This window comes from Thermobia domestica, chromosome 18 (genome assembly GCF_964235325.1).
Source record: "Thermobia domestica chromosome 18, izTheDome1.hap1.1, whole genome shotgun sequence".
Lineage (NCBI taxonomy): Eukaryota > Metazoa > Arthropoda > Insecta > Zygentoma > Lepismatidae > Thermobia > Thermobia domestica.
The window spans coordinates 89,554,142-89,568,548 of NC_137471.1; the positions used below are offsets into that span (position 1 = coordinate 89,554,142).

Consider the following 14,407-nt stretch of genomic DNA (forward strand, 5'->3'; position numbering starts at 1 on the left):
GGATTCTTCGACCCATAATTCATTTCAAATTACTACTCAACCATTTCATTCTTAATTTTAAATCCTATACAATCCTTGAATTTATCTCTTTGCTTTTCTCTGGAATTTTTGTCACTGAGGTTTAATATTGGAGAAAAAGCAATTAAAACACTAAGAATATAAAAAGAAATTGATTCGCCAGGTAAGGGCAGTACAGAATCATTTTGTTCTATGTGACAGCTGAAGTTCCACTTATCATATAATGATGTGACTCACTGAGAGTCAGACTGTGTACATTTTAGCTTAGTGAATCCAGGTTTCAACTCATGCTGTCATGTTGTTTCAGTATTTGATTTAAACTTTTAAACATGGTTGCCTATTTATTATTTAATTCACCTTTGTCTGTTCTAAAAGTATACACTTTTTTTCAATAATCAGTTCCTAAATTTTATTTTTAGCTCCATATAAAATTATTGAATCTTAATTTTCATGTAAATTTTTAACCCAGGGCAAGGTGATGTTGCGGTGAATCTTCCCTGGTGTAGTGAGCTCATTCCCTTGCATTTCTCTGACATTTTAATTGCTTTTTCTTTAATATTTCATATCTGTGATCTAGGAATCTCGGAAAAACTACTGCTACAAACTGTAATTATACAAGAAGATAAGGAGAGAATTGGTACAGTTCCTGAGACTGCCCCCACTACAATTGAAATTGCGATGTATGTTACATATCTGAAATGTAAATATAAAAATCCAGGTTGAATAGTTCTACAAATTGATACAGGCACACCTATTATGGAACTATCGACATTCATCTCACTATAATTAACAGGACAAACAGGCAATGTCAACATACCACCGCAATATACTTTGCGGGAATAGTGGATAGTATTTTGATCTCTACACCCGCAAAGTTTTATACTATGACTTCGGTTTCGGTAATTAACAAAATAAAAATACGTACCTTTCGAAATCTTTCCAACTGTTTGTACGTATCTGGATCTAACTCCTGAGAAACATTCTTCATCCAGCTCAGTGAGGCACGGTATTCGGTCCTTACTTTCTCCATTCCATTTACAGTTTGCAATGTATCGTCAATTGCTCTGTGACGAAACGTTTCCACTTCCTACAAAGAATACAACATTCAACTTCCACGTACTATTTAGTTCTTTCTACCTGATCAAATCTGTGTCAAATGAAACGTTCATGGTCACATGTAAAGTAAGATCATTTAAGATAGTTAAGAATGCAAAAGGACGTACGTAATATAAATTTGGCTGCGTTTTGCTTCACAAACTTACAGATAATAAATTAAAACAATAAAGTACCCACTAATGCCTGAGAATACACACTACCCTTATCCAAATACTTAATTGTGGCTCAGAAAAACGACCAAAGAGACGAAGTGTTGAAAAGTTATTTCTAATATAACGAAGGAACTCTCGTTTCTTTCTTCTTTTTCAGTTGTTTTACTTCATTAGTACTACATTATATAGATTGTTGTTTAAACCATTGAAAAAGTAAAAATGCATAACATGAACGTTTTATTTAGTTTGCAGTATTAAGAGAAATTAGTTTGAAAGTAAACGTAGATTGCAAGCAAAGACAAGACATTGGTGATAGACATCGTAATCAAAGAAGCGTTGGAAATATTGTAATGAATAAAAATAATACACAGAAGGCGAATAAATATGTACTAATAGTAGTAACTAACTAACTTAGTAGTAACAACTAACACCGAAGTTAACGACTAAATGGTGGTAGATAAACAGAGGCTAAAATTATGTCGCTATTCTGTTCGTATCATTTTATTATTGGTGGGATTAATATTGAAAGAATGGAAAAAATTAATTCTGTCTGTTCTACTGTGTAAATATGAAAGCTGGTCGTTAGCTCGCTGAAAGGAATACAGATCGACGGTCTTCGAAAACAAAAGTTTTGGGTAAAATTACTGGTACAAAAACGGAAGAAGAAACAAGAAAGTGAAGATAACGTACCACTGAACTCCACACAGCTTGCTCTTCAACGAATATACTGCAGGCAATGAAATGCAAGATGAAGGGGGGGGGGTTATATACCTCGTATGAGAGAGGTGTGCGAACGCCTTTACAAAAGAGGCCATTACAAATATTAATCTGTCTGTATCCTACCGATTTGTCAATGTTGCTGTCAGCTGCGTAGCTAAGCCAGGATCATGAAACCTGAGTCGTATCTCAGCTTGCAGGTAACGGATTGTCGTATTGGTGCTAGCGAGACGGTGCTAGCAATTATGTACCATGACAACTCTGAGAGGAGATGTACAGTTTTACTGCCGGTGCTGAGATAGTGTCACGCAAGAAATCATGATTGTCACTGGAAGGTGGACAAAAACTTGAAAGGGAATTGTACCTACTTCCAGGAACTCATCAGAACCCCAATATATCGGAAAGACATACATTGTTCGTACGCAGCCAACAAGAACCAGGTGAAAATCCACATCTACTCATACCGCCAGATTATTCCTCCCGTTTTATGACATGGCGCAGGAAACGGGAATCCGTGTCAGTCCTTCATGACATTCCTCTATAAAAGCCCTCTCGCCAGCCGTATGCATTCTGCGCATATAGACTGTGTAGACGGCATCTACAATATCTCCGCCTCGCACCCTCACAGGGCTATGAAAACCTGCAAGGAATGGAATGAAATTCCTATGCCTGTGCTTCAATATTTTGTGATATTCCATAATGCTGGTGGTATGATAGAACACAACAGATGGTGGCGGCATAGTATTTCATAGGGTAAGTACACTTTAAACCTGATCAGCCTTTTGTAGGTTGGCCAAGAAGGATATGGGACGGTCATGTGAAAATGAATCTTCGGGAAGGTTAAGTAAGAATCTGATTGATTTGTGCTATGGTGAGAACATTTGAGTTTCTTTGGCGCGAAGTAATTGCATTATTAAAATTGCTTTTAAATTCTCTCCAGGTTAATGTTTCCGAAACAAGAAGAATGTAACACTCTATCAGTATTTGAGTGGTATTTAGAAAAGATAAGAAAACATTTAGTAATAACAAACAAGGTAAGAGCCAATTTATATTTGACCAACCCCTTATCAACCCACAACCAGCTATGCTGCCCATTGTTTTACACAGTGCTCTACACATGTATACCGAACTGGTAGACATCTATAAGACAATCATTTAAAAAGTTACCGAACTATTAACATACAATACGACATTTACGGCACACAACAAATCATGAAAATATTGTAAGTCTAAATTCTTACTTGTAACATAATTGTTTCTCTATGACCTTTCACTGATATTTGAATCACAGTATCAGGCACACCCCTTAGAAAATCGATTATACATATTTTTATTTATTTATTTATTTATTTTTAAGTAAGTATAATACTTCCAACAACTTCAGCGAGTTCTATAATAGTAGAATATACTCACTGTTGTCTTCTCTTCACTGTGGTCAATTTTATGACTTTTATATCTAATGAAGACAGTAAAATATAATCAAGAGATCACAATGAAATTCACTTCGCTATTTTTCGTAAGTTTACAGAGAACCAGTTTCGGCTCATTACGTGAATAATGTTTCAGAGACAGTAAAGAACAAGGAATAAACAAGATCATGACACGTATGTAGAATAAAATTGACACAAACACACAAATAAAATTGAAGAATAAAAATCTACGATAATGATATAAGGTCAGCATAATAAGGAAAGAAAAGCGTGAATAAATAAGATAAATTTTGCTGCTAATTATTCATGTGTCGCACCTGATATAAACGGACAAGAGGTACTCTCAGCGTTAATCTCTGTTGTCCTGAATACGAAAGAGATTTTCCAACAGCTATCATCATTTTGCCTGCCCTAGTCTTGTCACTTTTCCCGGATTCTTTCAAAAATCGCCCCATTGCATTTTCTTCTTGAGCTAAATCTGCAAGACAGAAACACAGTATTAGTTTACAAGTGACAGTTACTAAAGTGATAAACAAAATGAAGGAAATATCTGAAATAATTTTACATGGATTGGTTGTTAAGTTCTGCTTTTTACTACGAAAAGATTGAAGCCCACGGATGCTCGCGAAAGAGAAACCGGTGGGAAACTGGAGTAATTGTTCATGAAGCGGCGTCATCATGGACAAAACGAAGCCTCGTTGAATAATTACATTCCTGCATGTGCCAACTAAATCTGCGAAATTAATTCTTGGTAAGAGGTTCGCTACTTGTACGATTGTATGTATGACTTCTAAGGCGTCAAAAACATTAGATAGTTTTAGTTTCAGAAACAATCAGCATTTCATTGCTGAACTTGGGATGTGGTTCGGAGCCCAGATAGAGCAATTTTACAACAGTGACGATGATATGAAAGACGTGCATCGCGTTGACGAGAGAATACTAGAGGACTAAAGCTTACCTGATTTCTTCAGGTCTTCATGACTACACATTAAAGTGCAAAACTTTTCAACCAATGCTTATGTATACTCGGAAAAGCATTAAATTTAATAGTTAGCTCTCTAAGCTAAACTGATGATTACACATTTGATGAAGCTTAATGTCCTGTATAATTTTCCTCAAGTACTTTTATGAAATGGTCAATTTTAAAAAGAACTGTTCGAAATTATTAATATGTATATATTATTTCTTCACAAAACTTGAGCAACATCAGTGCACAAGGATGAAGCATTCTCTTCAAAAAGTAAAATAAATATACAGTATATCCACTTTAACTTACAGTATAAATCTGGAATCAACATGACAAGCATGTCACTTATTCTGCAATAACATTAAATGATCAAGTAGCTACTTAAGTGTCAGAATTCAGTATTCATCACTTGTTTCCGATTTCCTTGCGCGTAAGCATACATTCTATAGTGATTTGTACTCTTCCAAAACATTCCTTAGTTTCCAGTGGTAATTCTTAGTTTATTTTGTATTTTTGTTATTTTTGTTTGCTTTGTTGTTTTCCTTTATTTAATTGTGAGTCATTCACTCATTCAAGAAAAAGACAAAAAAGATGTTCTCTTAGTCTAATTGTTCTGATACGTTAAAAGATGTGACATGAATAATACGTGTTCTTCCCAACCATGACTGTTCTTTGTCCGTGGAACAAGAGAACATTGAAACACCAGATATGTATCTTTTAGATCTTTATCATTTAATACTACAGTGTTCCGCGACATCATCTACTCGCGGCACAATAAAAATTATCTTAATTCAACATGACACACCAAGATGAAGTTATTTCCCTCCAAAACATGTTATATAACGACACTATTAATATTATCGGTACCGTCAAATGGGGTGAAATCGGACGGATTTGAGACATTTTCAATTGTGCTGGAACTACCTTACCTTATTTTGCTAATGTAAGTAGCTATATCGTGGGGGATGTCTCTCAGGAATAGAATACAAGAATCAAAAGAATTTTTGATCAACTGTGCACATAGTTAAAAAACATTAAAATGTGTCCGATGTCACCCTACATGGTGGGGTGATTTCGGACACTATAGTATTTCTGCATATTAGTCCGAACCTGTGTCGCTATGGTGTGAAATCGGACAGTAAATAATATTTAACAGCAAAAAGGATGGTTGTCAGACGTATATTTGAATACTTTCATACTTTCAATTACACATTTTAAACTTTATTTAACATAGTGAAATACCAGTATCCTAGATCAGGAAAAATACATATTGGTTTAAATCAATAGAACAAGTAAAAAGTATTTTACAAACAATCATGTTTCGTTGGTCCATTAGTGCTTCAGATTAATATACACTTTCTTGGAAGTAAAACTTACCCCTTACTTTACGTGGCTTAGCTAACACTTAGCTAGAATCTGTTCTTTGCTGACCTTATCTTCATCGTCAACTGGTGGAAAACCGAATACCGATCGACCATTCAAATATGGACGAAGAAATTTGTTCCCACATCTGTCACAACTCCAACATACTGTCTTGCAAGTTGTTTCCTAGCCCGCGAGTAGTAATAATTCACCACAACAAAAGCTTCTACGTCCAACGTGCCTTTCTCCTCTTCTGTAGTCACGTTACACACTTCACTTTCCATTTCTACGTTTTCTTGGGGATCACTTGGTTCTACTTCCTCTCTCTCACTTGCCCGAATAGCACTTTTAAGTCGCACAGGGTCATAATTTCGTTTTGGCTGAACGCCAAGCTGCTGCTTATAATACCGTGGCATCGTCCGAAGTCACCCCAGGTCACTCCACTCCACTTTAAAACTGGCTCTACGTTGAAAATGAGAGATTACGGTTTGTGTTCTCACCATATATTTTTCTCAAGTAATTGAGTGTTGTTACTTTTGCCAATAGATCCCATACCGTTTAATAGTTTGGGCTCCATCACCATTGTTTTTCAGGATATATTTTTTTCTTTCTTCACCACAAGGCATTTCAACCCATGTGTATAGGGGTGGTAAATTACATTATTGCTCCGATATCTATGGCTAATGCACGTGGCATCATCTATTGACCACCAACCGAAAACGCGCCTTTCTAGCTTTAACAATAGCAGTTTAAACTACAAAAACAACTAAGTTAGTTGTAATCGTCCGATTTCACCCCAGCGTCCGATTTCACCCCATTTGACGGTATTGCAATCAACCTATTATTGTTAATATTATTATTATCATTTTAATATTGTTACTAATCGCAAACGAATTGTGTTTTTATTAATAATTTAGAGCTAAAATTTATTAAAATATATGGTGGTAGATAAGTGAAATGATTTACGATCCATATAAAGTTATTCTACCGTTAAAAAATAAAATAAAATAAAATAAAATGTTACTTGTGACTGCTTAACTTCACACTGGAGATTGATCCGTGAAGGAAACGTTGACAATGCAAATCTCATTTTTTCATCAACGAATTTGATTTTTTTTATCCTTCAAGTTTTAGTATCAGTCAACATTCAGTAGCCAAGTTCATACAAATATGTAGTTGAAAATAAACTAATTTGGTGACTTTTCGTGTCAGCAGACGGACGAATTTTTGAATTTTCACTTGCAGCTTATGAACTGAGGACTACTTTCATCATGTCTTCACAAGTAGGCATTAACTATGTTTCAGCTACTGTGTGTAGTTTCTTGGCATTTACCGTAAATTCGGTTGGTTTATAACTAATTTTGTGTAATATGTAATGGTAAGAGCCATGACTATTTTTTTCATTCCTACATCTAACGAAAACACTGTATACAGAATAAAAATATCATACAAGCATATGGACTCAGTAACTCGGATAAAATAATAATAATAATAAAGAAAACTTGATAATTAGTATCTTACAATAAGCAAATGTTCGCATGACACCTTTCACCTTGGGATGTGCAACGGCACACCAATTACGGAACATATATCTAGTTTATAGGTCATATTTATATAGGACCTCTATATATAGTTATTAATACATATATATATTTATTAAATATATATGTATATATTTATTATGCATATTTAAATATATTTATTAATATAGGATATATTTAAAATTTTGTCTGAATTCATGAAAAAAAAAAAAAAACAATCTAGGAGGAACTATTAGATTTCCTGGAAATTCAATGAAAAATTCAGAGTGGAAAATCAGAAATCGGCTTATTCTACATTTTTTTTCACGAACTATTTTTTTTTTATTATTATTATTATTTCATCTTTGTAAGATGGAAGATTAAAAATAATGATTTGTGTAATTCTCCCCACTGAGATAAAGTTAAGATATATATGATGAGTATTTTATAAAGTGTTTAAAATTGTTAAGAAAACAAGGAACTATCATTTAATCTAGGTAGAAGTTTGCTTTTTTCAAAATGAGCGTTTAAACTCAGCACATTTAGAAGCGTCTGGTTTGCATCTTTGTACAAAATTCAATACCGAATGCAAAAGTTTTGTTTCCGCATGGAAAACAAAATATATTTTTGCGAAGTTTTTCACATGAAGGCTACGCTAGAGAATGTATGAAGAATCTGGCAACGACTCAGACATAATTCCCAATTGTACTATAAGTATATGGTGAACTGATGTGGAGAAGAATAAAGGTGAGACCAGTAGTAGAAAACTGCAAGAAAGTAGACTAAGATGGTTTGGGCATGAAAGAAGAAGACCTCTGAAATATGTAGCTCACCGATTAGATGCTACACATGAGGGTGGGAAGTTAAGTTGTAAAATTCAAATATTTATTCGCATCAATTGCTGCCACTGTTCGACTTAATTGCTGCCTGCACATCTTCATTTTATACATGTGTTGGTCTTCCGGCACCTGGTGCTTCTTCGAGTGTTTCCTCATCGTCCGTAAACTTGTTAAACCACCGCTGCACTGTCTGCGTAGTCACGACGCCCTCACCAAAGGCCTGGCTGTAGCGGCGTAGACCCCAGTTTGAACTCGTACAGCATACACGCCCTTATGACACACTGTGGAGGTTCCATGTTTATTCTGTCCTTACGCAAGTTCATGGTGTAACTGAACTGCCACAACCAGGTATGTTGGATATACCCACACCAACAACTGACCTTCATTTTATCTCCATTCGCATTAAACTCACGGTGTGTGGGCCAATGGAACACAGACCTCCACAAAAAGCGAAAGAACTTTCTTGGTTATCTTTATAGTTCAACGCAATGTACTATGATTGATAGTGGAGTGTTCCAAAGATTCCCACAGGATTATTGAATTACAGATTGCACCAGAAAAACATTACTGCTAGGTCAGTTACACCTTACTTCACCAGTACTGACAAACTGACAAGTTGCTGCATTGGCACCCCAGGTGTCTCTCCCGACATGGTCACACGAAAATCCATTGTAGCCTCCAGGACCATTCTTGGCCCAAGTTGACATTTGGCACACTTATGCCGGACATATGGGGCTACCTTGGTACCCAATTTCATGGAAATCAAATGGGCACTTTCTGAGATATTACTGATCCAAAATTTTTCCGGGGTTTCCCGGAAAGTGATATTTAATTTTCAAATAAATGTTCCTGACATATCTTGTAGCCTATTCTTTCCTATTCAAAATTGTATATTATTTTTCTCTTCATTACGCTCAATATTTAGGGAGATATGATCAATTGAAGCTAACAAGGTTCTACAAAAAAAAAAAAAAAAAAATCAAATTTGTCTATTTTTTACCACCCTATAATCTGAAACTACAGGGGGTACAGAGCTAAATCATCTCTCATACGGGCCTACATGTATACCAAGTTTCATAAAATTCTCAGACGACGGAGTTCTTTTTTCCTGACAAGTTTGTTGATTTCACATGGAATGGCTCATATGCATTTTAAAAATACCATAGATGTAACACAGTGTATTTAAAATTAAGGTGAACTGAAATTAAGCTTTTTTTTTTTTCCTTCCTAGGAAAGGTTAATAAAATTTTCCATAATTGTACATTATTACTAGATAAAATTATCTTCGTATTAATGGAAAGATGAATATGAATAACGTTAAAGACGGTGTATGTAACACTAGAATACAGTTGACACTGAGAAGTAACATGATTTCTAAAGTTGTGATCTTCGCACCAACTTCATAGAGAATTTCCACAATGAGTTTCATACACACAGTGAAGAATGAGTTGAGTTGGCTTTGGGTTTAACGGTCCTTTCAGCAGCGAGGCTATATGAGACGGGACCTACTGATTAACGTGGAATCCGAACCAGATGAACTCCCGCTGGGACCCAGTTCCCACGCCCAAGACGCGTACGCTAACCGTTTAGCCATGAAGGAGTTCACAACTGTGAAGAAGTTAATATATGAGAACGTTTAGGTCTGAAACACAAACGATACATTATGTGTGCAAGTAAAGATGAAGGAGGGCGCAAGGGGACGGCATTCCCTTAGTAAAAGTTCAAGAAAGTAAAACAAACAAGAATGATTAGAATTACATTAAGATGTGGGCACGAAAAAAAGAAAATAACTTTCGTATTATTCTTGTTTCGTTTTCTCTTAGAACATACGGACATAAGCTGCGTTCTCGAAAAAGGGCTCTGATAATGACTCGTAATTTTAGTGTTTTAAAAAACGAAGTCTGAGTAGCAAAAGGATAATTACTCCACTTACACACTGAATAAAGTCCACTCAACAAAACTGAAATAGCATATATTCATTTATACCGTCTCTGGTGGCTTGTTTACATACTGTTCGACACGTTTTCAGTTATATTCGTTGTAATCCAAAGCAATTATTTCGAAATTTACTTGCATAATTAATGTACAGAACTTACTTTTTCGTAAATTACAATTTAAATAATTGGATAATCGAAAATCTACTGTACGTAGTTCCTGTATCAAATCTTTTACACATATCATTTTTTTTTTTTTTTTTCACCAACAAGAAACGTACCTTTTTCTGGTGGATGGCCCTCATAATAGTAAGTCGACGACGTATGCATGTCAGTTTTATTCGTCCTTTACCATTTCTCAAATATCTGGAGAATAGGTTAATTTTATTTTCCAACAGTGAAAAGCAGGTAGAAGTTTTATCTTTTCGTTAAAATAATCAATAATGCACTAGATAACAATGGATTATAATCCAATATTATTCTAAGGTAACTAGGAGTTTATCAACTGTAGAAACAACTTATACAGTGCAGGAATGTTCCCGATAATGTGAGTCTTCAAGCAACGTCAATTTTCAATGTCTTAGTACTGAGAAAAGGGGCAAGTCATTGTTGAAATCTCTACAGTCAAAATTACAACTTTGACCGTCCTGGTACTTCAGTGACTACGAATTTTGTTAATATTCGATAGGCATCTTATTGGTTTAGCAAGTTTCTAGAATTTGTTCAAATAGTTATAAAAACGAGGGGCATTCTAGTTACACTGGACATTTTACAGGTATAAACAGTATGATGATACTACATGCAGTGGAAAGTCGCAACTGTGATCTACTGTTGACAGGTGGCACACACACATCATGAGCCAGTCCAGAGACCGGTAATCACGATCACAAGCAAATATTAGTACGTACATGAAACAGTGTGTGAAGAAGAAGTTTCTTGTGAACGAGTCGTAAAACTCGCGAATACCCACAGAAGCTATCAAGCTCAGTATGGTGGGGAAGAGAAAGTCAGACGCACTAAGACATCTTAATGGTGTAAGCGTTCCAGAACAGCCGCACGTCCCTCAGTGACGATCTTGGTCACGGTCACGGCAATTTCCTTCCAGAGAATATTCAGCGTGTGAAAGCCTAATAGGCGAAAAACCTGTCCCCAATTGCACAAGAGACGAATCTTTACATGAGAACGATGAACCTAATCATTCATGAACATTTATAGTTTCGAAAAGTTAAGTACATGATGGATACCAAGACAGCTTTCAATTTTCACTAGCAAAGAAAAACTGAAGTTTGTACCTCATTCTGAATGTTTTTCACCAGATGGAAGCCCCCTAAAAGGAGTTCTTCTGATGTCAGTATTTTTAGCACTGATAAGGAAGTGAAGCAGGCTGTCCTAATATGGTTAAATCATTCAGAAATTCCTATGATAAGGCTTTCTAAGCATTAGTTAAACAATCTGAAAAATGTATAAATATAGAAGGAAAGTACATCGAAGAATAAATGCACTTTCCACTCTTTGAAATTCGCCCTTCTAATTTTATACACGTAGGACCCAACTTGACAGAAATGTCCTCATATCTTCAATACTAATACATTAATATATTAGAAAGATAAGTTAATGTGCTAGTCAACCTCAAATTCGAGTCTACCCGATACAATAAGTAAAAGGGTAGTAGTATAAAAATAAATTATCTTACTAAAAAGCCTATCTTGATATTTCTCAATGATCCTCTGCAAATCTAGGCAACTGTCCTGAATAGACTTAAACAGCTCTAACTTTGCATCTAATTCTGCATCTGATGCAACAATACAATCATCTTCTTTCTTTCCTAGTTTTCGGAACACTGTTTGCTTAGTCACCCAAAACTGATGCTGCATCTTTGTTAAAGTAGAGTTGTTATTTTCCCTCTCCACCCAGCGGTCGTACGCTGTCCCACTGTAGCCACCTGATGACCGACTGGAAAGAAATAATAAAATTAATAGAACAAATATTTAATAGAACAAATAATTAAACAAAAACATGTTTTAATTTAATGATTCCATTGTATAGAACTAATCTTCAATATAGCACATAACAAAAATATCAGAAATTTTTTTCTTAGTTACGGATATACAGAGCTTCAAATAATGCAAAAATGCACTGCTTACGTCACGTCAACAGAAACAAGCTATTTTGGCGTGAGTCATATATCGGTTCCCCTCTCTGAGATGTTTCGAAAGTTTCACTGAATGCTTTTATATGCAGTTTCTTACTGCAAACTACAATTAAATTTAGTGGAATAGTGAGAAGAAAATGATAAAATAAGTAAAATATTTACTGTATATAAAAATAATATGTTAATAAGATCTATTCTCCTAGTTTAAAATACACTAAAGTAATTTGTAATGTTCTATCATTTTAAATATTTTAGATATATATAACAAGAATTATTATTGTATTAGACCAGAAACATTAAGGGTCTAACTACTACATTAATTCAAATTAAAAATAAATCGCGCGCAGACTGAGAATATCCAGCCACCATATTATAGCTACAAATATGTTTTTTCTTTATTTTCAAAACTGGCTTCCAGTGCTTTGAAAGTTTATGTTCCTTTGGCGCCTATACATTTCTCCCATTCTTAATCATACACATTAAAAATTGGTTGGCATACATATTATAAATGTAGTACCAAGGAGATTATCCTTGGTATTATATTACAGCTACAACAACAGTACTTTCTGCACCAAAAAGCCCATGATGCCTTTCAAAAATTCGTATCCTACTACATCTTTACCTTTGTTTCTATCATTTAATGTTCATATTAGCAATTAGTCACAACACACCATTGCTACAACAGCATCTTTACTGTTTTATTCTATTTCTAAGGGAGAAATACTTTTGTGATCAACACGGTGGTTTTGACCTGAAGAAAGCTGGAACGAACAGAGGCAAGACGTACTACAGATTGTTAGGTTACCGAAAGAGCATTATGAACAAGAGCAGTGCTTGAAACTTTTTCTTCTGGTTTAGATGAAAGTTCTCAAAATAAGGCACCATAATAACACAAATACAATTTGATACACGTGCTTACATATTTTGGATTCAAACTGTCTAGGCGTCAGACCAATTTCAGTCCTCGTGGCTACCTGACGTCTAGGGTTTCTGGAGCCTGAACAAGAGGAATATTAGCAAAAATTCATTATGAATTACATGTGTTATTATTTTGACATTTCAAATTTTTCTTTTCAACAACCTTGCACGAAATACTATTCTGAGCATACGAACATATTTATAATTTTTCTCTCGTCAGCTGTAAGTGTGAATAATGTTTGGTACATGGTTCGATATCATTTACCACAGCAGGAATACGAACGGACGAGGCTCAATTCTTTTTGGCGTTTGTAACTGATTCTGTTGTTCGGCACTTTTTCACCAAACTTATAATACTGCTTTTTGCAGGAACACCTACACCAGGAAACTTGTCTGCAAAAAATTCCAGCGTCTCCTTTAACGAGCCAGTGAGCATAAACGCCTCAACTACTGCTATTCTCTGCTGAAGGGAATACATTTTGCAAACAACCGTCACACACTCGTCTGCACCTATTCTTCAAGGCTTTATACTGTCGTGGGTAAGCAACAACAATAATGTTCCTTCCTACTTAACAGCCACAACACACAATCAATAGCAAAAATTACTGATGCCCACTGTGCCGACAACAGTAAGGAGTTTCATAGCAAACATGCAGGCGGCCCGGTTTTCCGTGGGCCATTCGTTGCTAAATAAAATTAGTATAACAACAACCTACGTGTGTCTATACGTGGCTTACATAACACCTTTTAAAAGAATTGCAAAACTTGGGTGAATACGTATGTTGATAGTGCTGCACTGATTGTGCTGCACTGCTAAGGAAAATAACACTAGTTACATATTTGAGTGGTTCAGTAAATTCAATGCCTCATTACTGACAAAAAAAAAAAAAAAAAAAAAAGAAATGAAGTCTTTCAGTTTTACGTCCCACGGTTATGCCGGTTAGGCTAAAGGAGACGGTGATGATGAGTAATGAATGAAATAGTGGAATTAAGAAAGTAGGAGGAAACGGGAGAACCCCGAGAAAACCCACGCACACGGTATTTGTCCACCACAAAGTTCATTTGACGGGAGCTGGGATCGAACCCGGGACTCCAAGCACCAGATGTGAACGCTCTACCACTGAGCCACCGTGGCCCCGCCTCATTACCGAGTAATACTTCAGAATATATATATTAGATACTTTAGGTTATAATCTTCCAAATTAATACACTATAACCTTGTCCTTCCTTAGATATTTGAGGTATATTCAAATAATACATTATAAACTAGAGGACAAATATT

General features: G+C 35.4%; 1 protein-coding gene across 2 annotated transcripts in view; it reads right to left on the reverse strand.

The window, feature by feature from the left end:
- ICA69 (islet cell autoantigen 1-like protein) overlaps positions 1–14,407 on the reverse strand; it is a 93,766-nt gene that overhangs the window by 57,629 nt on the left and 21,730 nt on the right. For both annotated transcript variants that reach the window (XM_081746312.1, XM_081746311.1), the window contains exons 3-5: positions 11,749–12,008; positions 3,751–3,911; positions 944–1,105 (exon numbers count right to left, since the gene is read on the reverse strand). In XM_081746312.1, the coding sequence (XP_081602438.1) occupies positions 944–1,105; positions 3,751–3,911; positions 11,749–12,008 (583 nt within the window). The remainder of the gene's footprint in view (positions 1–943; positions 1,106–3,750; positions 3,912–11,748; positions 12,009–14,407) is intronic.